Source organism: Mustela erminea, chromosome 3 (assembly GCF_009829155.1).
Source record: "Mustela erminea isolate mMusErm1 chromosome 3, mMusErm1.Pri, whole genome shotgun sequence".
Classification (NCBI taxonomy): Eukaryota; Metazoa; Chordata; class Mammalia; order Carnivora; family Mustelidae; genus Mustela; species Mustela erminea.
Window position 1 is genome coordinate 81,046,081 of NC_045616.1, and position 25,199 is coordinate 81,071,279.

The 25,199-nt window shown below is 44.0% G+C and overlaps 1 protein-coding gene across 13 annotated transcripts in view; it reads left to right on the plus strand.

Moving 5' to 3' along the window:
* Positions 1-25,199, plus strand: part of PPP2R2B (protein phosphatase 2 regulatory subunit Bbeta) — a 453,582-nt gene that overhangs the window by 171,403 nt on the left and 256,980 nt on the right. For 4 of the 13 annotated variants that reach the window (XM_032336262.1, XM_032336261.1, XM_032336263.1 and 1 more), the window contains one exon: positions 5,406-5,599. The exons of 6 other annotated variants lie outside the window; for them this stretch is intronic. In XM_032336262.1, the coding sequence (XP_032192153.1) occupies positions 5,406-5,599 (194 nt within the window). Of the gene's footprint in view, positions 1-4,721; positions 5,600-25,199 lie in introns of those variants that run through there. 3 more of the 13 variants (XM_032336274.1, XM_032336270.1, XM_032336259.1) reach the window with 3 other exon arrangements.

Here is a 25,199-nt window from a genome sequence, read left to right on the forward strand (position 1 = left end):
GAATTTGGGAGATTAAACGCTGAGAACTGGAAGGAACTTTGCATAGATTACAGAGAAGAACAAGACGATATGGTGGCAACTATTGCATTTCTACTGGTGCGCTGCTAAGTGTTTAACAATCGACTCTCCAAGCAAACAAAAACCCCAAAGCCCTGATTTATAAAGGGCTTTTAAAAATTTTCCATGATATAAATATCCAACCGTAGCAGATTTCAGATTCTAAGCTACCAACGTGAGGTCCCTCACAACAGAGCTGGAAATAGATGTGTATAATCGGCACGTTCGGCTCTCAATAGCCAGTACATGGCAGCTCCAGCGTCCACAGTTTCTTTGCATAAATTACTGTACTTGGATAATTGAAGGAGCATTTTACTCTGTGAAATCCATTAAGTATGCAGAATCTGGGTTTAATACAACATTTTAAGAGCGAGATGTTTTGATGGTTAAATGCCATGTTAAAGGTTCACTCGTGTGGTGTATCACACGTTCTAGTGACATGCACAAAAAGGAATGGCGAAGCTTGCTGGAAACTCAGGAGATTACCCACTGAGCAGTCAACACATAAACCAGAGAGACAGTCGCGCATTCAGTGCTTAGTGATGTTAGAGAGGGATTTCGGAGGATTCCACAATAGAGAAACATGATCAGGTCTGCACGAAGAGAGGGTCATCCCAATTCCACAGGACTTGATGGCTTCTAAAGAGCTTTTTTGCAGGATGGTAAAATTTCATGTATCCAGTTTCTAGATTGCTAGTAGGACAGAACGATAGGGAGTAAAACTCTGGTTTCTAAGTCACCTGTGTTCACATAAATGACCTACTTGTAGTTCATCTGTCCCATTCTCTACTGGTAGAGGTGCACAGAAGCCACGGCTAGGGGGGGAACTGACATTTTAGTGCTGAGCAGTTAGGCTGCTCTGAAGCCACCCAGCAACACTCTCAAGTAGTTTCTATTATTTTCTTCTATTTCGCAAACACAGAGGCCCAGAGATGTTAAATTACTTGCCAAAGGTCATGACATTCACAAATGCCTGAGCTGGGACAAACCAGGACTGCCTCTGACCCCTAAAGCCTATATTAAGAATCTCCAGACTGGCTTAGGTCAAGGTTTTAATAAAATTGTAGATATTTAATGGGTTAATTGGACGGGATGACCTGCAAGTTTCCAGTGTGGGCAGCACTGACCTAACTGGGGTGAGGGTAGATGGCAGTGTTGGGGGGAGGGGCCATAACAAGGGTGATAAAAAAAGAATGTGTCTACATGCCATCACGCTGAATTGTGTAACTTAAGAAGACTGTGTATATGTAACTGGCCTTTTTTTATGTGTAAGTACAAGCCTGGATTGGGTCAGTCTTTCAGAGTGTCTTCTGCTGCCTCTCTTGTAGCTTTCCATCAACTGTTAATTAGACACTATGTGCCATGACAGCAGAAGCTAACTATACACTTTATGCACGGGTATTGCTGAGTCTTCAGTCCTGTCCCGGTGGCTGACATAGTAGGTGCTTCAATATTTGTTCGTTATTGATAGTGGTGATGATAGTAAATATCCAACAAGTAATAGTAGTATCTTCTTTCCAGGATTATTCAATACATTATCTCATTAAATCCACACAATAACTCTATGAAATAGATACTATTCTTCCCCCTAATTTAGAGGTTTAAAAAATGTCTTAGGGGAGGGGCACCTGGGTGGCTCAGCGGGTTAAAGCCTCTGCCTTCGGCTCAGGTCATGATCCCAGAGTTCTGGGATCGAGCCCTGCATCGGGCTCTCTGCTCAGCGGGGAGCCTGCTTCCTGCTCTCTCTCTTTCTCTCTGCCTGCCTCTCCGCCTGCTTGTGATTTCTGTCAAGTAAATAAATAAAATCTTAAAAAAAAAAAATGTCTTAGGGGAATCTTGTAACTTACTCAGGGACACAATAGTAAGTGTCAGAAAATCAGCTGTGTTGGGTATCAGAGCCTTAGCATTTAGCCTTATGCTATAGTCTGTTGATTTATAATACATTTGTTGTATTTCTAAGAAAGCTCATTTTATCAAAATCAGAAGATAGAATTTCAGTTCTGTGATGAAAGGGACTCTGTTTTAACTGTATCCCCAGCACCAGAATAATTCTTGGCATATATTAAGCACTCAGTAAATATTCTTGGTACATATGCATACAGAAATGAGTGAGACAATTATTTCAATTGTAATAAACTTAAAAACTAGAAAATTACTGGCTCAGTTGGGTTTTGTTGTTGGGTATGGGAGATTTTTTGGGCAGGAATTTTAATAAGGATTGAGCTAGCAAACCTAAATATTGCAAATATTTGTAATACTGAACACGTCAGTAATTTACTCATTCATTGAAGAAATATTTATGTCTATTCAGCAAAGATAATTGAGTACCTACTAAGTACCAGACATTTAATATCAGAGATATAGTAGGAATGGTTCATAATGATAAGGTAACAACTATCACAAAATTCAGTGAGCCATGAAGAACAACAAAAAGATGTAGAGACAAAATTCTAGAGGAAGAGACCGTGGTATGGTTAGGTGATGCCTCAGGGAAGTAGAGACGGTTGAGCTGAGATGCTGAAGAATGCCAGGAACATGAGGAAAGAGCATCATTTGGCATGTACATATCTCAAAGGCTTTTGGAAAGAACTTGACATGTTGAGGCATAGAAAGAAGGTCAACAGGTCTTCTGAGAAATGGTCTCTATGGTCCTCTTACCACCACAGGATTGCACAGGGTTCTTTCATCCCCTGACCTCTTTCCTACACGTCATTGTGTTCAAGCACAAAGCCAATAGCCTTATTTTTCTTGGTTTTGGTGCAGAGCCTGTCTCCCCATCGCTCGCAGTAGGAAAGAGTGGTCCACAAGGTTGAAACCTTGCAATCTCCTTACCCATGATGTATCTGTGTGGCCTGTACTGTTGAATCTTTGCAGGAGGGATGCTGCAGGAAACGTGAAAGGGAAAATTTAGAAAACCCCAGAAACTTAGTCTATGGAGGGGACATTTCTCCCATTGGTTACAGTGGAAAATTCCTCAAGCACAGCCTGGCCCATGAGCCTGCGCTTACCCACTTATCATGCAGCTCTGTTCCGATCTAGCCCACAGTCCAGGAAGATAAGGGGAGGATTTCCAAACACGATTCCAAGGTCTCCTGTCACAAGTTAAGTTCATTTCGAAGGAAAACAAGATGTCTTCTTACCACTTTGAGAGGAACTTAGCTTTTCTCCCCTCTGCCTACCCTTCCCCATTTTGCTTAACAGCAAGGGAAGCTGAACTGTGTAACTACAGATGAGCTGACCACTGGAGACTTGGTGATGGATACAGCTCATCGTGTGGAAGAGCCAGCTGTGAACTGATGCCGAGTGGATTACATTGGTTTCCAGAATTTCCTTTGTGAAATTTGAACAAATAGTCAAACAAGTATGTGAAGACTTTTAACCACCAAACGAGAATCAAATGGAATTTGTTGTAAGCTGAACTTCCCTTAAAAATTTTATCAAAGACTATTTCTACTCTCTTTCTCTCACTTTCCGGAGATGGAATTAATGCCATTTTCCATCTGCCAGAAGCATCCACTCTTTGTGGAAATCAGATGGCAATTCCCAACCTCAGTTAAAAACTTGTTTTCCCATTTTTTTTAAACTTCAAATACTTCCTAAATTGCATTAGCCGAAGCATTGTATGTATATAATTAACTCACAGGTCCCTCTGGGCTCATCTAGCTCAACTTGTGGAGCTTAACTGAGCACGACGTCTGCCGATGTATCTCCCTGCAGTGATGCCCACTGAAATGAATACCTTCTACAAGAGGAAAACGGGGAAATAGCTTTTCCAATTTGGCTTTTTTAGGGAGTTGGGTAGCTTCATAAATGATTTTATCTGTTTCATAAGGGTAGTGATCAAGTTTTCTTTTAAATACTGAATTTGCAATATGGGGAAACATCAGGGGTGAGAATTCTGCATTTGTTTCCTAGATGAAGTAGGGAGGCAGGTCTCTTTTTTCTGTTTATTGGGTCCTTGAAAGCTCTTCAGGGTGGCAGTGGCTCTCTGCGGGCACAGGGCTCCTGGGTCCCTTCCATCTTGGGAGGAGACGTAAGCTGTTCCTACAGTGCTGTGTCTTCACAAGCAAGACCTACAGGAGGTCCTGCTTCACTTGGTCCAAAACGAAGTGCACAGGGCTAGAGAAGGTGGACTTTTTCGGACTGACTGTGGTCTGGCTTCATAACTCAACCCTCTCGTTTCCCTCTGCCTGCGTAGACACAGACGCCTAGAATAGGAAGGGGATGTTGACTCTGTATGGAATGGAGAAGTCATAGGTGGTCGCAGAAAAGTTCTGCTCCCCGTTCTGTTCCTAGCCCAGGAAGCTTCTATTAGGCTATGGCAGCCCTTCTTCCCATTCTCCCCTCTCTGAGACTTCAAACCCCAGGCCTCGCCGTTGAACTTTATCAAGGGACCGCATACCTCACCCAAGGGTGAGCGAAAGGGACTCAAGTGTCGTCTTCCTGCCTACCCCAGGGGACCCACTTCTCTTCGCGGTCCTAAAGCGCAGGTGTCCGGAGCAAGGCAGCGAGCTAGGGACTCTGGGGGCCTGAGTAAACGCCGCCCTTAGCCGCGTGGCACGGTTGGAGGGCGCTTGCCAGAGCGCCTCTCTGGTTTTCCCAGGAACCTGCCGGCTCGCTGCTTGCTGCCCAGGTGCGGGTTCGCGGCTGCGTGCGCCCCACTGCAGCAGAGAGCAGCCGCAGCCTCTGCCTCGGTCACCAGCGCTGCTGGGGAAGAGTCCTGGGGCTGCTGACGCGGTTGGGAGGAGCCTCGCCTTTAATGCACCAGCCGCCTCCAGCCTCCTTCTGCAGCAGCAGCAGCAGCAGCAGCGGCAGCAGCTGCGAGTGCGCGCGTGTGGGTGTGAGGGTGAGTGCGCTGGCGCCGGCCGCAGCGCCCTGCCCAGCTCCCCGCCGCCTTCCTCGCCCCCGCCAGCCGGAGCCGCCCTCCCGTGGGACCAGCACCCTGCTCCCGGCCGGCCCAGCCCGAATCCGGCCCCTGCCATCTCGCCACTGCAGCTCGGGTCCAGAAAGGCACCATTTTGTTGCGGCCGCCCGCTCTCCCAGGGGGAGGAGGGACCTTTTTTGCATTTTGGAGCGGCTGCCAACGTGGGGAACCTGTTGGGCATCTCCCCAGCCCCGCTTGTGAGCGCCTCCCGGGCTACGGGCGGGCCCGGACCCCTCGGGGCACGGCGCATCTTGGCACCCGGAGGCAGCGGAGCCGGGCGCAGCATCCTCGCTGGGAATTGGAGCTGGAGTGAGCGCACCGCGGGAGGAGCCGCCGCAGCCTCGGAGATCCCGAGTGGAGGAGGTGACAGCTCCATTGCCGGGTTTTTATTTTTTTTCTCTCCGCCTCCCCGTCTCCTCCTCAGGCTCGGACCATGGTGCAGTCCCACCGGCTCCCCTGCCCCCCTCTCCTGTGAGACTGGCTGCGGGGAGGGATCATGGATACTTGTCTGCCGGCTTCTGGTTCCCACGCAAGTAAGCCTGCTGTCAATGGAGGAGGACATTGATACCCGCAAAATCAACAACAGTTTCCTGCGCGACCACAGCTATGCGACCGAAGGTAACGCCAGCCCCGCCGCATTCCGCCGCTGGGGCCGGGCGCAAGTTGCGGATCGCTGGGCTCGGCGGGCAGCCGCGCGCCGAGTGGCGGAGACTCCTCCCGGCCGGGGGCTGGGGCGGGGGCTCGGCCCGCGGGGGCAGCGGCCGGTGCGCCCCACATCCACCCGGGCTCCGCGAGGCGAGCCCGGCGTTCAGCAGCAGGTGGACCCGGCGCCCACGGGAGTTAAAATGGCCCTCGGGGATCAGGCTTTGCAGGGTGGGGCTCCCGACTGGGAAAATGACCCCGTGAAGGCAGATGACCCCTCCCCCAAGACGTTTGTTTGCCGGGATCTTGGAAGGGCAGAGAAGAAAGGGCCCCAGTCGGATCCGAGGTCCTTCCCCTCATCCTGACGGAATGATGTTGTGTCTCTCCGTGGAGGCAGGGAGGGCATGGTTTCATTTCCTGCCGGTCTATCACTCCGTCCAGGTTACCTGCTCAGACAATCAGAACCCCAAAAGGCCCTTTGCAAAAGGGCTAGCCCTTCTCCCCTTGGACGTGCATTAGCAAGAAATCAAAAGGTAGCTGGGGAGACGGCGTTCCAGCAGCGAGCGAACGAGTCTGACACGTGGGGCCAGCAATGCGATCAGTGGGGCCTTTAAAATCACCATTATGAATTCTGCAGCAGTAGTTTCTGCTGAATCAACAGCCAGCAGAAAGCAAGAGGGTTCAGTAAGCCGAGCTTTGCCAAGAGGTGAAATTGTCGTGGCGCTCTCTCTCGCTCTCGCTCTCTCCCCGCTTGTTCTGACGTTAGCAGGCAGGCAGGGAAAGTCAGCAGGTGGAATCTCATTCTGCCTTTTGTGTGTGAATAGAGAGTAGAGGCATTTTTTTTCAAATGCCAAAACTTTTGCATTTTTGCTTTCATTTTCTACCTGTAGGCCCTTATCCTTAACCACTCATATAAAGTGTTGCATTATCACCTTGTAACGTTCACATGAGAAAATGTGTGTGAAAATGCTTGAGGAAAACAGTGCACGTATGTTAATTTAAGACAATTCTTGGTACTCTTGGATACTAACATTTTTATAATCTTTAATCAAATCAAGACTCATAGAAAATGTGATGGGGTTGGGGTAGTAGAAGAGTTCAAACTCTGAAAGAGAAAAAAAGATACAATATGGGGGCAAAGGTGGCATCGTCTACAAACATCCTGGTAAGTTTTAGGCAATAAAGAACGCCCCATGCCATTGAAAACAGATTCTTCATTTATCATTATTATTGGAGAGTGTCCAGCATATTGAGTCCATGGTGCTAGACAGATTAAGCAGACCTGTATGAGCTCTGCCATTCAGGAGCATAGAGATGGCTTTTAGAGATGTTCAGCCTGTCCCTCCCCCATACAGACACCATACTTGCTGAGTCTTTTCATTTGCAGGATGACAGGGTGGTTAGAAGATGTTCTTTCTTGGTCTCAAGTGCTTTGTCACTGACTCAGTTACCAGGTAGATTAGGACTAGCTCCATGTCTGAGCATGTCATCCAAGAGAGAAGTTGGCCTTGGGTCTGTTGGTTTTTCCCGGTGATTCTTCTTTCTGTTTGTGACAACAAAGAAAGAGGGCTGCCTTCATGTTTTCTTCTAGATTGCTTTATGCCTCTAAGCGCGGGCACAGGAAACTTACTGAGCTGGGAAGATGGGCAAATTGGGGCTGTGTGAATGGGAGTATCATCCCTAGAATGAAGGAGTGAATTAAAAATGGAATTCCTTAGTTCTTTGTGGGCTCCAGACACTACCCTGATCTTTGGTCCTTTCTTATGGCATTTTTGTAAACTCTGATTCTGGGTAAAATAACTGAGTTCGTGTAGTCAAAAAGAGGCATGAGTTTATAGCAGACTGCTCTCGAAAATCTTTCTGTCTGAATCAACCTCTCAGAATGTTCCGCCTCTCATATACACACACCACACTGGAAACTAAACAAAACCTTTATTTCCCAGTATGCCTTCAGGTGTCTTTACCTGATGTTATTGAAAGTCTGGGAAGAAGGGGGGGAAATGCAAGTCGGACAGAGTAAATAGCAGAAGTTGGGTACAGCAGGAAGTTCTCTATGATCTTAATCTGTTCATTTAGGGAACATTCATGTGTGGCTGGCCGCAGGGGCAAGAATCCATCCTCTCTCTTCTGATGAATACCTTGGAAGTGCCAAGTACACCTTGAAATATCACCAGATCAAAATATTATTTGTTAAAATCCTCTTTGTTGAGGGCTTGCCTCAGAAGTACCCTTCTCCTTTATTAACTTAAATCCATTTTCTCTTAAACCTGACCTTAGTTTCTAGGTCCTTCTACAGACTTTGCTTTGCTTTTTGTCTTCCTTGATATTTCAGCATTTTTCTACCTGGCCAGATATGTCAAGGGGTTTTTTGTTTGTTTGTTTATTTGTTTTTCCTCCAAAATCTCCTTCACATTTATCTCTAAATTTTCCTTTGCTTTGCTTTGCTCAGATCATTCCACACTGCAGTATTCTATTTAAAGCTGAAAGGTTTTTGCTGTGTAGTTAGTGTGAAGGACTCTAAGCTCAATTTGCATTGTAAGTGGTAGCTGCAGGCAAGTTCAGCCAGCTAAGAGCAATGCAAATGCTAAAGGACACTTTTACCCAAGCTCTTCTCTCTTATTTTCTCTCCCTCTCCCCTCTCCCTGGCCCTTCTCCCCCACCAACACCCCCTCCTTCCGTCCCCTCCTTTCCCTACCCACCGCCCCCACCCACCACCACAGGGAAGAAAAAGAACACATGATGTATATTTATTAAAGACATTTCCTATGAGTCTTCTTTTATGCAGAGCATCAAAGTTACCACCCTCCTCGATCTTTATCTTGTCTCCCTTTTTCCGCTTATCATCTTGGAGCATCTTCTGTTTCTCATGTCATTGCTGAGCTTTTTAAATATAGCGTTTCAATATCTCCACGTCCTGCTAACTGAATGCTATTAACATTTGCAAATAAGGCAAGTGGGCAACTGAGGCCCACAGATGTTGCTAATTTGTGAGGGTCACACAATGAGGGAGGAGCTTGCCTTCAAACTCAAGACCGTTTGCAGCATGTGCTCTTCCGCTGAGAAAGTCGGCACTGCCTCATTTTCCTTCCTTCAACCATTAGTTCCTGTTAGGAGGAAGACCACTATGGTGTTATCTTCATGTATAAATTGTATTTTCTATCTGGGGTCAAATTCTTGGCAGGGATCATTTGAACATGTGTATATGGGAGTAGATATGGCGAAAAGTGGGGTTGGAATGACTACAGAAATAAAGTCAACACAATATTTTTACTGTCTTTTTCAGGTAATGGAACTCTGGGGGTCCTAACCAAGGCTTCATCTCTCAAATCCCTCTGATCTCTCAGTGGACTTCTTTATTTTCAGACTTAGAACTGACCAAAACCCTCTCTCCATTAGGGCAGTTTGAGAGTTTTCTACACTGATCTTCCCACTCTTCCGTGAGGCCACAGACAGAATAAATGTTTTTCCTAGCTGAGTTTACAGGAATGGCAATCTGGTTTGAAGAGGAAGTCAGAGAACAAGTTTTTTGCTGTTTGTTGTTGTTGTTTTTAAAGATTTTATTTATTTATTTGACAGAGAGAGACACAGAGAGGGAACACAAGCAGGGGGATAGGGAGAGGGGAGTCAGGCTCCTTGCTGGACAGGCAGCCCAACTCCGGCTCCATCCCAGGGCCCTGGGATCATGACCTGAGCCTATGGCAGATGCTTAATGACTGAGCCATCCAGGCGCTCTGGGAGAACACGCCTGGGTGGCTCAGTGGGTTAAAGCCTCTGCCTTCGGCTCAGGTCATGATCCCAGGGTCCTGGGATCGAGCCCCGCATCGGGCTGTCCGCTCCGCGGAGAGCCTGCTTCCTCCTCTCTCTCTCTCTGCCTACTTCTGATCTCTGTCTGTCAAATAAATAAATAAAATCTTTAAAAAATAAATAAATAAAATAAAATAAAATAACTACTCTGTTCTCAATTTCCTTGGCTGTAAAATGTGAATAACAATAGAACCTGTACCACAGCAAAAAAAATTAATACAGGAAATGCACTCAAGACAGTGCCTAATGAAAAAGCTGGACCTCGGTAAATGCCGTCAGTACAGTACAGGCACATTGGCATAGCAAACACGCATTTTCCTTGGATCGTGTCTTGACTGGGTATGGTCTTGAGGGGAATGGCTAGTGGAGATGGGAGAGAAGTCACTAAAACCTACCAGTCTCTTCTTTGTTAGCGAATCAGCCATGGGTCTTGCCATTTAGTTACTTGCTTTAGTGTCCTTGCTGGTTACATTCTGGCAGTGAATAAGTTTCATCTTCTCGCAGAGGCCTTAAAAAAAAACCTATACTATCTACACATTAAAGGAAGAATGAATTTATTATTCCATGATTTATGATTATATTATTATTATTACATAATTATTGATTCATTCTGCCTTTAATTCCTTCAACAAATATTAGCTGACTTTCTGCAGAGGTGATCCAGCATGGTCCAATACAAACGTGGTATCAGGCTGGCACAGGAGGCAGATATTAAAGAATTTGGCAAATAAATTTGTAATTACCAGTGGTGATAAGTGACTTTCAGGGAAAGCACAGTGTGCCTCTAGATCATATATAAGGCAGGAAGGGGGATCTAATTTAGTCGGGTGGACCAGAGGCAGCCTCTCTGAGAAAGTTTTAAGTTGAGAACTAAAGGATCAGTCAGAAATTAACAAGAGGTGAAGGAATTCAGGTAGAAGGGACAACAGGTATAAAGCCCAGAGATTTAAAATCATGTGACTGATTTGAAGAATAGAAAGCTGCCTGTGGAATATAGGGAACAAGAGGAAGAGTGATGAAAATTCGACCAGAACCTGTGTTTACTCTGGAATGCACCAAAACTGGGAAAGATCCATGCTAGGATGAATGGTTGGATGGATAGATGGATGAATGGATATATACATGATAAAACAAGTTTGAAATGTTCATGGTAAAATTGAGGGGAGTCCATCAGTGGATAGTGACTATATTTTTTTTTTCAATTTTGCTGACTATTTAAAATGTTTCATAATAAAATGTCACAAAAGAGAGACTGGAGAGGTGGTCAGAGACCAGATCATGTTGAGATTTGACCATAAGGAGTTTGGACTTTATCCAAAAATGGATCGAAAGCCATTAAAGGATTTTAATCGGGATGGTAATATGATCAGGTTTGTTTTTGCAAAGCTCAGTCTAGCTGCTATGCAGGGTGGGGTCAGAGGGCCAGGGAGGAAATGAATAGAGCAAAAGGGGAATAGTTAGGATACCACAGCTGTACTCTAGGATGGTGGCAGCAGTAGAAGTGGAGAGAATTAGGTGACTCTGATACATCATAGAAGAAGGATGGATATAACTTACTTGGTGTGATAGATTGGGCAGAGATAGAGAAGTAGATGGAGGTGAGTGTCAAGGACGACTCCCAGGACTTTGCCATGAGACTGGATGCATAACGGAACTTCTCACTGACACTGGAAAAAGACTTTGGAAATTGATTAGTCTGAGGGGTGTGTGAGCCACTTAGCCTCACAGCAAGACCCTCAAGCAGTTAGATATCTGGGTCTGAAGGTCAGAAACAAGATCGAGACTACATGTACCATTTGAGATGTCAGCAGCACATTAAAAGTATCTAAAGTCATGTGAATAGATGAGATGCCTAGGAGAAAAGCACTCCAGGGCAGAACAAGGAAACTTAATTTGGCTTGGCACAAAGAAATTGTAACAAAAAGGAACCCACAATGGAATGCCTTGGCGTAAACCTAACTCACCACACGCTGAAATTATTCAGAGAACACTGTATGGCCATTTCTCAGCAATGGGGGTAGAATAAGAAGAGTCCAGTCTTGGGTGACTTGAGTGCAGAGGGTCTCCAGAATTGAGTGAGATCTGTGTGATTTCCAAAATGTTACAGCTTCCTAGGGGCACGGGAATAAAAGTGAGAAGGCAAAAGTCCCTGTTTCCTGTCCCCCACGCCCATTTCACACACTCTCAAGAGGGAAGCTAAGATGCGTAAAAGTAGGACGGTACATGAAAATGGCTTTTGATATGAAGGGGCTGGGAAGGCACTAGAAAAATAAAAGGAGCTGGTGTCAGATGATGGAGAGCTGCCTTGTAGTTCCTTAAGTTGCTTTGATATTTGTATGCAAATGCCAGATCAGAATAGTACTTCCAATGCATATGGATGAATGTTTGAGTTCTCTGCCTGTTCTCAGAAAAATCTGAAATGGAAGGTGGAAAGAAGCAGCCTTATACTATTGTAAATGACCTTTCTGGGGATGGGAAATGTTCTGCTACCAAACATAATAACCAGAGTGCATTGAAAATCACTAGCGAGTATTCATTATTAGCATCCAGGTCCCCAGGGGCAATCTCCAGCCCTTTATGAGGGCTGGTCAGAAACATGCCAGTGAACCTGGGGTGAATAATATTAGGCCAGTTCTGTCAAAATATTGGTAATGCTCAATGAAAAGAGCATAGCTGTAGACTGACATTCCTAGACTCTAGCATTTGCATTTATGAAGAAACCAAGGGCCCCAATTCAGCACTTAGCCGAGGGAAGAGAACTGAGGTTTCTCAAGCACTGTCTATCCCAGGCATTTTCCTAGGTGTCACGTATATGTTTACTCATTTAATCTCCTTCAACGACCATGGGAGAATGGTTGCATTAGTCTCCTTTCTCAGACCAAGAAATTTCGAGCTTTGGAAAAACAGAGACTTATGGAAGGTCCCATCCTTGTAAGTGGTAAAACCAGCTTATAAGCCATGACTGCCTGGACCTGAGGCACGTGCTCTTCTCCTGCCCCTGCTGCCTCTGGTCAGGGTTTAAAGTGGGGGGAGATGCAGGTTATATTCTCTCTTTTGCATTTATCCCCATGGTGCACATTCAGTGCGGCTGGACTGACTTTGTCCATCTTTCTAGAAGGGCAGTGCACTTGTCTGAGCCTTCGCCATTGTCCCACAGGAAGCAAGTTGAACTTTTCCACCCAATGCCAGGATCCTTAGTTGACCTTCTCCCGAGATGCATTCTACTCTGTAAGGAAAGAAGGAAAATATTTATGGAATTGAGCAAATTGTGAGAATTAGCTGGGTTTTTATACATCAGTCCATATCCCTCACCCTTAGCATAGGATGTCAACAGTGCAGTTGCCAGGCTGTGCTGGGATGGCTCCCCTGGACCTTTGGGGCGCCCATTCTCCAAAAATGGTAGCAACTCCTGTAGTTGGCTCAGGCAACAAAAGGAAGAGGTAGAAGCAGGTACGTGATGGCAATTTTCCTTTTCATATAAATGCAGAGGTGTGTGAGGCCTCGTTTTTGGCCAGAAAGGCTCGCCCATGCTGTTGGCCTTGTCCCCCATTAAGAAGATTGCTTTCACCAAACTTGTCATCTTTACCACCAATCTGCCTTCTTTTACCTCTCCAACAGAACTCTAGGATCAGGCTGAAAATCCGGATAGACCAGATCTGACATAGCTATTTCATTGGGAGCATATTGTTTTTACAAAACCACTAGGCTCTGTCTGTCAAATAAATAAATAAAATCTTTAAAAAAAAAAAAACAAACCACTAGGAACTTTGTTTCAAGTGACCCAGGAACCCTTGAATTCTTATGCTCCAAGTTCACTGTGGAAAGAGTGGGAGATGATGATGGTAGGAGCTGCATGTGTGAAATCCACAGAAAACTCATTAGTATTAATTTTGGAGAAGGGGTCATTGTAACCAAAAAGTGATAGGTGTGTAGGGGATTTGTCTTTGCTTGGGAAGAAAGAGACCTGATTGCTTCCAGGAAACATAGAGAAAAGAAGGGGACTCTGTGGGTAAGGAGCAAAAAAATGCACAGGATCTCAGGACCTGGAGGGACCCTGAAGGGCAGGATTTTGACCTAAGAAAGGGGAGGTCTGCTAGAAGAAGTGTGCCAGAGAGTACCTTACCTGCGCTGAGCTTGATGCTAGGCAACCGACAGCCTCCTCTTCGCCATGCATTGCAATGCTGACTCAGTTGTTGTGAATCCACCAGGTAATGAACCTGAAGTAGTCACAGAATGGCAGGCTACCTCCTCCACATAATGTGGGGGGAGGCTCATCTCTGTGATGCTCAATAGATACACAAGTGGGCAGAGGGTAGACAAGCTGCAAACAACCCTCACAGATACCGCAGGAAGGTGCTGAGCACTCCCAGGTGGTCTGAAAGACAAAAGTCGGATCCTTAAGTACAAAATGTCACCAGAAGTCGTACCAAAGAGGAGAGCTATATAAGAAACTTCGGAGAGTTAAGGTTGCTCAGAAGTTAAGTTGGGGCCGGGAACACCCAAGTTAGGAGGTCGGTTGGTTCACCATCGTTGTAGTCCTGTCACTGTCTTGTCCCAGTCCCCTGTCTAGGTCTTTATTTTAATCAGGCAAATAATACAAGTGTCTTCTTACTTGAAAGGACTCAAGCATTACAGAAGTTGACAAAGCAGGGGCGCCTGGCTGGCTCAGTCAGTAGAGCATGTGACTCTTGATCTCAGGGTTGCAAGTTTTAGCCCCATGTTGGGTGTTGAGATTACTTATATATTAAAAAAAAAAACTTAGAGAAAGCAAAGCATGAGTCACCCTCTATCCCCACACCCATCCCACTGCCCTGCCTGGAGTTAGCACTGTCATTAGTTGACAAGGCTTCCTTGTAGCCATCTTTGGTTGTATTTTCATACACTTAAATATACATGTACACATAGATATTGTGGGAGGGATTGTTTGTTTGCATAAGTGAATGCATACTGCTTGTTCTGTTTGCACTTTGCTTTTTCTCCCACTCAGTGATCTCAGATCTTTCCATGTCAGGACACCTACAGTTGCCTTGTTCTTTGTAATGGCTACATGGTGCACTGTGGTATGATGGTACCATAATTTATTTAGTAGTTCCCTGGTGGATGGATGGAGAGTATTTCTGGCTTTTTATATTACATACAATGCTGTGGTGACTGTCTGTCTGTCTATCATCTATCCATCCATCCATTGTTTGTGTTCAAAGATTCTCCTTCCTGATTTTACCATCTTTAAAGCCAAGATACTGGTTCCTTTTTCTCCACAAAGAGGCAAGAAGGGCATTTTGGTCCTTCATTTCTTCTCTAAAGAACCCTGGGTCAATCCCGTAACTGCGTGAACTTGCATTTCCTCATGTCAAATAAGGAAACACCTAGCATATCTACTTCTATGTGCCTAGCACTGTGTATTCTATAACCATTTTAGATTTGAGTGGATAAGTGTAAAGTTTAGTTGGTAGCGGTTGTGGAAGGCTTGTTATGTGCCAGGAACGATCTTCCAAAGTATTTTTCTAATTTAGTCCTCAGAACTCCAGAGGTTGATACTGTCCTTACCCCCTTGAAGTAAAACGTTGAAGCAGAACGAGGTGTCCAAGGTCACCCACTGGTGAGTGGCAGAACAGAAGTCACTTCCGGGTCTGCCAGACTAGTAGATGGACACACCTGTTTAAAACAGAAGTCATGATGTTGACACAGGGAAAAGAGGATTCCTTTTTCTACAGAAATACCATTTTGAATCAAGGCCAATACAAAAGGTCCAATTTTTATCAAGATTTTGAAAATGAGCAGAGGGAACACTAGAAGGGGATGGAGCATTGTTCGGAGTGATGTAGAACGCACATCCAAAGACCTGGGTGTAATTCCCAGTCCCACTGTCATAATTAGTCACTTTTACTCTGGGGGCTTCAGTTTCCTAATCTCCTAAAATGAGGCTGAAGGTGGGGGAGGGGTGGCATGCTCTGTCTAGATTTTTCTGGCTCCAAGTTTCCATGACGCCCTACGTCTGTGTTTGACGCTTTGTGCCATTTCGGCTTCTGAAGTCTTCTTCTTAAGTCTGTTGTGACATCGTGCTCACAGGTGAGCGTGGGGGACACAGACGCTGGCTTTCATCGGCCCCACAACTCCAGGCTTGGCTGTAAGAGCTGATGGGTCAGATCACCCTTCTGGCAAGAAGTCTCTGGTGCAGCCAAGAGGTGGAGCCAGAAAGGGAAGCGTCTCTTTGCCAAAAGCTGCTGCAGATGGAGGAGCCAGTCTGTCTGGGAGGCCCATGACTTTGAGAGGAGCCATTTGGCAAAGTTGTTGGCAGGAGCAGCCTTGCAGCATGAGTGCTGGAGACTGTCCTGGGCTGAAGTGAACCGCGGATGCAGCAAAGGTGGCTGGTGGAACAAATAACCATCTGGTGAGCAGGGTGCTGCTCATCTCGCCGCGCTGACAGTGACAAGCACGTGCCAGTCGGTGAGGCCGGGCTCTTTGTGACACGGGCTGACAGGCACAATAAAATGTCTTCCCTGCTGTTGTACACTCCTTGGAGGCGACCTGTTCTGTCAGAAATCAGGAAGGCTCCCGTTTCTTGCACTACTCGAGGAAAGAAAATCCATCCCGTCCAACAAAATTTCCTCCTGGGGTTTGTGGCCAGCTGCTGTGCTGGTTGTGCTGGGCAGCGAGGTGAAGGAGGTGATTGAGGTCGCAGTTCCTGTCGGATGTGAGCAGAGGAGACTCTGTCCTGCTCAAAACGCACGTCGCCCTCCAAGTCAGGCTTTGTGAGTCTACACTGTGTTTACGTCTCTGTTCCATCAGGTGGCTGAGGTGGTGGAATCAGACCCCGCGTGGCTCTGGAATCGTCTCTGGCAGGGCTCGTGCTGCGGCCTTGGGCAGGTCACTCTGTCTCCCATTATTTCTTCTACTTAGAAAACATGGCAGGGGTTGAGGCAACATGCTAGCATCCTATTATTTGTATGTGAGCAATACATTCAAAAGAATGCCTCTCTTACTCCATGCTTTTGGGACCAATGGTTGATGGTCTGCTGGAAAAATTAAAGCTGAAAAAAAAAAAAAAGTTTAAATGCTATTTTAAATAGCGTTGCCTAATTTTGATGAAGGGTCTGTTGAAGAATCAAGGCTTCATCTTTGAATGTAAGTCTGCTGACAGGAGCTTATATTTCTCTTGTACAAACCACACCCAAAATGACAAAAACCATGTCTGAGTTCGGTTTCCTTGAGGTGAATAACAGTACAAACATGTGAGAAGCAAACTTAACCACCAATCTTTCTAGATTTTTTTACGACTGGCCCCGACCTTTTCTCTCTCTCACACTTAACCCCACAGCTCTTTGTCATCTTTTGAAAGCATCCGACTTAGTTTTCATATGAAATAATGCTTTACTAACTTTCCACACCTTTCTTTTCATCACCTTCCAAGATATTTTATTCACTGCACATGTAAGAGGCATTATGAAATAAGGGACAAAACAACAGCCTTGTAGTAAACATGCGCCTCAGCTACGAGAAGCAGGAGTGTGTCTTTGTCCCAGAAACGAGCCTGCTAATTTAGCTGTGAGTAGAGAGCAGGCTGTAGGCCCATTTTACAGAGGCAGTGGAAAGCATTTTTTTCATCCAATGAGTCTGATTCCGTTAAAAGAGCTTCCCTGGAGCTCCTGGGTGGCTCAGTCAGTTGGGCGTCCCACTCTTGGTTTTGGCTCAGATCATGATCTCAGGGTTGCGAGATCGAGCCCCCACGTGGGTCTCCACATTTACTGCGGAGTCTGCTTAAGATACCCTCCTTTTGTCTTTCTTCCCACTCAGACTCTCTCTCCCCATCAATCAGTTCATCAATCAATCTTTAAAAAAAAGAAAAAGAGCTTCCATTTTATCGGTGGTGAAGAGGAAGAGACACAGGTACTGAGTGTTTGCAGTGTACCAGGAATTGAGTACTTTTCTCTGTCCTCTATGATGTACTGCTTATTTGTACACCTTGTGCCTTATATTGGTGTGTATATGATACAGATCTTTGCACATATGTGTCTGTTTCAATTAATCCTCACAGCAAACCTAAGAAAGTTTGTACAATTAAAGCTTAATTAGGTGAGACTTTTAGATCTTATTCACCATTGTCCAATAGTCATCTCCTAGCACAGTACCTGGCAAATAGCATCCATTACATGTTTTTTAAGGAAATGAGGGGATAGGCTCCAGTTTCACTGCTAATGAAACTGAGGCTTAAAGAATTTGTAGGATCTGCCCAGTGTCAATCAGCAAACTCAGGACTTAAAACTCAAGTGTATCTGACATAAAAATGGATGTTCTTAAGAACAAATTTAGGTATGTTAAAATAATGTGTTTTTGTTTGGGTTTGGTTTGGGTTTTGTTGTTGTTTTTACAAAAATTCTCAGACATAAGATTTATGTTAGAATAACTATTTAATAAGATAATAATTTGGTATCTCCACTTTGCACAAGTATAGGTATTCTAGAACAGGAGTTGATAAACTTTCCTATAAAGTCAGGTAGTCAACATTTTAGGTTTTGCTGACCATACAGTCTATGTCCCAGCTACTGAACTGCCACTGCTGCATGTGGGCGTGGCTGTATTCTAGAAAGAAACCCTATAGAATCAAGTGCTGGCCCTTGGATGGTATTTTACCCACCCTCCCATTCTAAAAAAAATGTTTGGAGCCCAATAGAAGTTTAAAAAATGGTTGGCCTTCCAAGTGAATGGTTGCAGTTAAGTGCTAGAGAGAAGCTTTCCCAAACAGGAATGGCTTACGGTCAAAGTCGGGTTTTAGCAGGATTCTGATAGTGATGAGGAGTGACAAATGCTGTCTTCATGGCGGGGGGGGGGGGGGGGGGGGGGCTTTTGTGACATTAGGAGGCAAAAGTACGCCAAGGAGAATAGCATGCTGTTTGAGCTAGAGACTAGATACATTGTTATGTTCAATAGGCCATTAGAATCTCTGCATATAAGCACATCCCCTTAGGATGTCCCCCCAATGTTCACTGCGTACTCACTTAAAAATAATTAGTAAAGGGCGCCTGGGTGGCTCAGTGGGTTAAAGCCTCTGCCTTTGGCTCAGGTCATGGTCCCAGGGTCCTGGGATCAAGGCCCACCTCCGGCTCTCTGCTCAGCAGTGAGCCTGCTTCCTCCTCTCTCTATCTCTGCCTCTCTGTCTACTTGTGATCTCTGTCAAATGAATCAATAAAATCTTTAAAAAAAATAATTAGCAAAACATTTATTATATATGAGGCATCATGCTAAAAAACACTAGGCAAACAGTAACAGACAAAACAAAGACTCTGGCCTCATAGAACTTGCATTCTATTGGGAAGACACACCTGAAGTAAATACAAACGTAAGCATATGAATGTAAATCTTATTAAATACTATGTAGAAAAGGAAAAGAGCTATGTTCACTGATGAAAGCTTGGACTACAAAGAAAACTGTAAAAAAGAAAATCAAATTTACCACTAGTGCCAAACATAATCATTACAAATATTTTCAATGTATTCCAGACTGTGTGTGTGTGTAAGAGAAAAGAGAAAGGGGCAGTGGAAGGATAATACTAGAATTATATGTAAAACGGTATCATATCTGTTGTTGTTTTGATTCTAAATAAAATTGTGAGCCTTCTTCGGTAACATCATATAGTTCAACCACAATTTTGCCATTCATCTAATGTTGGAAGTTAGATTATTTCCAATATTTTGCTATAATAATTGTATGATAAATAATTGCATGAATCTAAATCCTTTCTAGTTATTTTTTTAGAACAGATTTATGCAGTCAAGATTCCTGGGTTAAATGGTATAAGTAAGTTTCTAGATGCAAACAATTAAGTTTCTAGACAATAGTTACTGTGTTCTCTAGAAAAAACTCTACTGAGGAAGACCTTTGCAGTAGCTGTGGCCTTTTCCCACCATTACCACCATCTACCTCACATTGTCACAGATTTTCAGAGGGAATTTATGCAGGTGCAGATTAGAAATAAATTCATCAAGATATAACCACTGACGCTTAATATACTCCTTTGTCCTTGTCCTTCCCCAAAGCCCACATACATCTACCCAATCTGAGAGGGGAAGCAAGCTCAATTCTCAGCCTCTGCCATTAAATACATGGGTGAGTCGTTTGTTCTCTGGGATTTAGTTGCCCACCTATATTAAATAAAATGACTTTCATGGTTCCAGGGCATCCATTGTAGATAAGTATATGGAACCCGGTGACCCAGAAATGTTAATTTTCTTCAAACTGATAAGTAGGTGACTTCAAAGAATGATTGACCCATGACGACAACCAATATGGTTGTTTAATGAGCTAGCCCTCTCCTGGGGTTCATATTTGACATTTCTGAAAGCTGTGTTCCTTCTTTTTCTATTAATACTATGTGTGGTTGAATGCAATTTGAACCCAGGTAAATCCAAGGAAACTAAACTTTGCCTATCATTGACTTGAGACTTGCAGACATCTCTAGTTCTCTTTCCAAAAGTTGGGTGCATAATTTAATGAAATAGAGAAGTATAAATCTTATAAACATCCATGGGATTGTATTTTTAGTGAGTGATTTTGGTCCTTTTTCAAAATAAATGGGCTGTCTGCATTTCAGCAGTTGCTGGGGATTGTAGGTGGGAGTTGATTTGAAGTCTGAATCCATTTTGCTTGAGTATTTGGGGCATGTTTCTTCCTGTGAAGTGAGATTACAAAGTCTGCGAGACATTTTTTTAATTTAAAATCTTTATGAAGTTTTAAAAAATTGAACATAGGTTGTGAACCAAGAGTTAGGCAGATAAAAATCGGAAGATACCTAGCTGGCTGATGGGCTGGGTGGATGGATGGTCGTTTGAATGGGTAAAGATTTGTGGTGGTCAGTAAGATACCCAGTTGCTTTGTTAAAGGGTTATAAGTATGAAAACATCTTCTAGAAACATCAAGTTTCAATAATAACTTGGAGGTGTAATATTAAAAGCAACCTCTCCTTTCTCTTCTGTCTGGGAAGTCAGGGCAGGTGCGATGGGGTGCGAGAGTGAGTATTGATTAGGGTGGCACAGAGCCATAGGAACATGCTTCCAGGAAGTCATCACCAGCACCAGTTCAAAAAAAGAAATACAACGGAGCAGGGAAGAGCTGCACTGGAACCCTGAGCTGACAGAAAAGACTGGCACAGTTGAGTACTCCCAGCTGACATATCTTGCAATGACCAATACCTAATCCCATCTGCGTTCTGTAGGAGTAGCCCGGCTGAAACTAACCTTCTATGCTTTGAAAGTCAGAGCCCTCTGGTCACTTGAAAAGATGTAAGGAGAAGGTTTTTCATGCAGTTCCACTTGTGAATGAGGTGTGTTTCCCTGAAGGCTCTCTGATCCCTTACAGGTCAGAGATCAAAGACTTGCTGAGGTCTCCCTGGGACCTGAAGAACTCTGTGCACAGGGGTAAAAAAAAGAAAAACAGAAAAAGCAAAAGCAGTCTGATTATCATATTGTGCTTCTGTTGCCAACATGCTTACTCAGTCCCTGAGCTTCCTCAGCACAATTTGAGATGGAAATTTTCCGATCAGAATTTTTCCTATAAGTCTCAGAAGCTTGGATTTAAGCCTGTTATGTGGGCCAGGCTTCTTCTTTCTCCAGTTACTTGACAAGTACGTTGCCTTTGAGTCACTCATTTGGATGGCCTTGATCTAGACATTGGCATGTGCTGAAAAGGCAAAAAATGTTTTCCTGCTTGTGTTTGGCCCTTTAAGATTGGGCTGTTGACCATTTTGTCCTGTGCTTGTAAACATTACTGCTTCCTGCCTGTCCCCTCATTTCTTTGAGTCTCTCCTAACTGACATTCAAGTCAACCATGCAAGCTTGTGCTGAGTCCTCAGTACCGCCCACCCATCCCTGCTCCCTGCTTCTGGACATATAATTTCCCCTTTCCAGGTACCTACATGTCCCGCCTTGACTCTGCATTTTTCCCTGAAAAATGTTTTCTCAGTTCAGGTTTTTTTTAAATCATAACAACAGTGCTGGAATATACAGGTATTATCCCCATTTCATGGATGTGGACACCAAAGTCCAAGTTCAAATAGCCTGCACATTGTCTCCCCAGCTAGAAAGAAACTGCTGGAAAACAGTCCTCAGCCCTTCACTTCCTTGGTTTATCCTACAGAGGACAGTGAGCTGCTTGGCACACGGGCACTTTTTAAGTGGTTTTGAACTTGATTTGAGTTGGAGAGGAGATTGGTAATGTCTCTAGTTAGGACAGTAGCCAGGTGCATATTTACTCGGGAGTTTAAACTTAAACTCCATCGAGACATGTTCAAGCTAGGTTCTCCTACCCACCCCCTGGAGTTTAAAGATGCGCTATATGATTTTTTCAATCACTTGGAAATTGTAGCAGCTAATTAAGATTATAGCCTATTATTCGGTCACTCATTTCATTGGTTCTTCTGATACTTCAGCAAGTATCAGTTAAGTAATGAAAACCTCACTCGTGCTGTATAAGTTGGTATGTCATGACCCAAGTACAAAAAAATATCTTGAAGTTTCTTACCACTGGGTATGTGGGGTGGAGAGAAATAAGTATAAAAAAGACTATTAAACAATTAAAGGTAACCACATCCGTGGTGGAAGGGGTGTATAGATAGCATGATTCCTCTCCTATAAACTTCTGTGTGTGTCCATAAAGAATTCCAAGGAAAGAATGTCTAGTAGAATATGAATGATAGCTAGGTCAGGCTGATGAAATTTTAATTCTTCCTATTTTATTTTCTAACGTCTGATAATTTTCAGTAAGTATAAACATGGTTTACATAATAGGAATAATAAAGCTGTCATTATGGTGAAAAACAATTCATGGAATGTCTACTAGGCGCAAAGAACAAGTCTGTGGGTATCAGCGTAGTAAATATCCACCTGAGTTCTTACTTTTCCTTTGAAGTCACATTAATCATTTTTCAGAGGAAAATCAGTGAGAGCGCCGGAGGAGTAGTGGCACGTAAAGACTCTTAACTGTCGAATTTGGTAACAAGAATTCCATTCGAGTTCTCTTAGCTGTAGGTCTGTGGGAAGGGGCTTTGGCAGTGAGCTCGGCCCTTGGGTTCAGAGGCTTTGGTCTTGTGTCTAGGCTGAAACAGTAAAGGAAAGGTGGTATCTCTGACCTCAGCCAATCACTTCATAAGGAGGCCAGGAAAGGGTCTAGGTGAGTCAGTGAAAATCTATTTCGATGGTGGAAAAGCCATCTAAGAAAAAATGTCCTAGAGCCTGAGGGTCAGAGCCAGCCCCTTTACACACGAAGGATTTCGTAGTCTGTGTTTATTGACACAGAAGGTGGTTTTAATTACCCTGTAGGAATTTCTGGCATGTTTTGCCAAAGCCAGTCTTTAAATGTTTAATCAGTGGAATTCGGACAACCATACCAACGGGAGAGGTATATGTATGGGGGCACTTGGTCAAGTGTAGTGTATTGCAATGTGGCTGCTAGTGATAGAACATGGGTGTGTTTTATCAAAGAAACATAAGCCTGAAAATACCAGCTTCCACCCACGAAATGATCTTGGCTTCAGAGAGTATGGCATGTTTTATGTCTGAGAAGTTTCAGTTTCCTTCCCAGCCATAGTTCTCATCTAAGCAGCTTCCACAAGCTCTGTTTTTGGTGTCTTGAAAGTAAATTTGGTAAGGTGATCTAGAGCCAGATTAATCAGCTTCATGGTCCCACACTAGTGACTTGAAAGAAGGAATGTGCCTTTCCAGGTATAGGTCCAAGGAAAATGTATGCTTGTAATCTTTAGTTTTACCCATGTGTGTTGACCTACAAAATATTTTAAGAAAAGAACTATAATAGGAAAAGGGGTATGATGGTGTCGCATCACAAAGCCATTTTAATCTTTCAGATAATTTCAGGGAAACCATAGTCCAAGATAAATGTAAAAGCACCAAAGAAATGCTTTCCTTGAATTTTTTCCTCTCTGCTCTTGAGTGTCTAGTTTGAATCCTCCCACTGAGACTGTAAAAATAGTCAATAGTGCTACATACTATCTTTGATTCATCTCTTCACACTTAACTCCAGATGGAATTTCTTTTTTGTTCTCCTTGCATAAAAATGTCCTTCACACTATCCCCTTACACTGCTGTCCCAACTAATCTCCATAGAGGCCAAATGCTACTCTCTTATGTAGACATGCAAGGGAGAGTAAGTTGGCACCTTCAAATCTGAACAGGAACCCAAAGGCATCTTTGGCACAATCTACTGAGCCTCCCTTTGAGCTACTGAGAGTGTTTGTGTCCTGTTTAGTGACATAGTGGTTTGGTGATAATCCTTTTGGTTTGCATGGAAAGGCTTCTCAGGCTATTTCATACTCTGATGTTCACTGATCTGAGGATTTGCCAAGCTCACAGGGATGCAAGGCCAATGGAAATGAATCCCTCTTAACCATCACAACAACTGAGCAAACAGTTCCACAGGTATCTTCGGTAGAGCTAACTATCAAGTTTAAATTGTCCCTCTTCCTTGGGTCTTCTAAGTTAGCCTGTTGGTGAACCAACTTGGTTTAACCAGGTTGATAGGTTGTAACTTAATTTTAGGCAAGGAAAGAGTTACATAAAATAGTAATGCCACCTGAAACTTGTGAAAGGACTTTATATTTCTACAAAGTATTTGTAATTGGAGAATGAGTTTCTTTTTTCCTCATTGTGAAAATGGCGCTCCCGATTTGCCCATGATCACCTAGCCGGTTTGTGATAGAGACAAGACAGAGGTGCAGAGATCTGATCCATAAAACCAAGCTCTTCCCCATGATGTCACAAAACGAAATCAACTTTCATTGAACTCCCAACTGGAGGAATTTTGCAGTCTTGAGAAAAAGCATTCATTTTGCTGACTCTCTCTGAGAGATGTTGGCCACCTACATCCTTAACACAAGGTTCTTTGGGTGGAGCAACCTGGCATGTCACAGCCCTTTGTTGGGCAATGGGTGTGGGGTATGTCTCATTTCTAAGGTCATTCATTGTTACTATTCCAAATGGAAGCGTCTTGAGGTCACATCCTGGCCACTGTCTTTGGTGCAAGCCTCAGAGAGCTAAAGTTTGACATGTATGAAGATGTGGAGAAGGCAGTAAACTTAGTTCTCTTTCATGGCTGCATATGGCACCCAAATATGTGCCATTTAAAGCAAGCAAGAAAAGAGATGAGAAAGAATGGATGAATCACCACGAACACCATTCTTTTGCCCCGACACATGGCATAAGGGCAGCGAAGCTACATTTACTGAGCGATTCTTACATGCCATGCTGTTTACTTCTTTTGCTTCATTTCCATTTAAATACGTGAGCAGTGAATTCTCTATGAAGAAGATGGGCTTATTACTTAAATCATCTAACCGTAATCGCTCATATGTAAAGTCAGGATAATACTAGCAGCTAACTTTCTGTGGTTGTTGTAAACATTAAGTACGATAGTTGTACAGTGGTTAGAAAGTACCTGACCTAGATTTAACATCAGTAAGTGGTTGTTTGGTTCTCTTTAGTATTTCTAGAAGCCCTAACTGGTCCTAAGTATTATTCCCACTGGGCCATACATTCTTTCTGCCTTCCAAATCCCTAGAATTCAGAGTTATACCAACAAATAAACTTCGCAGTTTGAAAACACTGACTCTGAAGACCCCTGGGTTTGTATTCCACCTCCACTTGCTAGCGCTGTGAGCTTGGGCCTGTTCTTTAACCTTGCTAAGCACGGGTGACTCCTCTATAAAATACAGATAACAAAGCTGAATTTCCTGAGGTTGCTGTATTCAATATGACAGTGTATGTGATG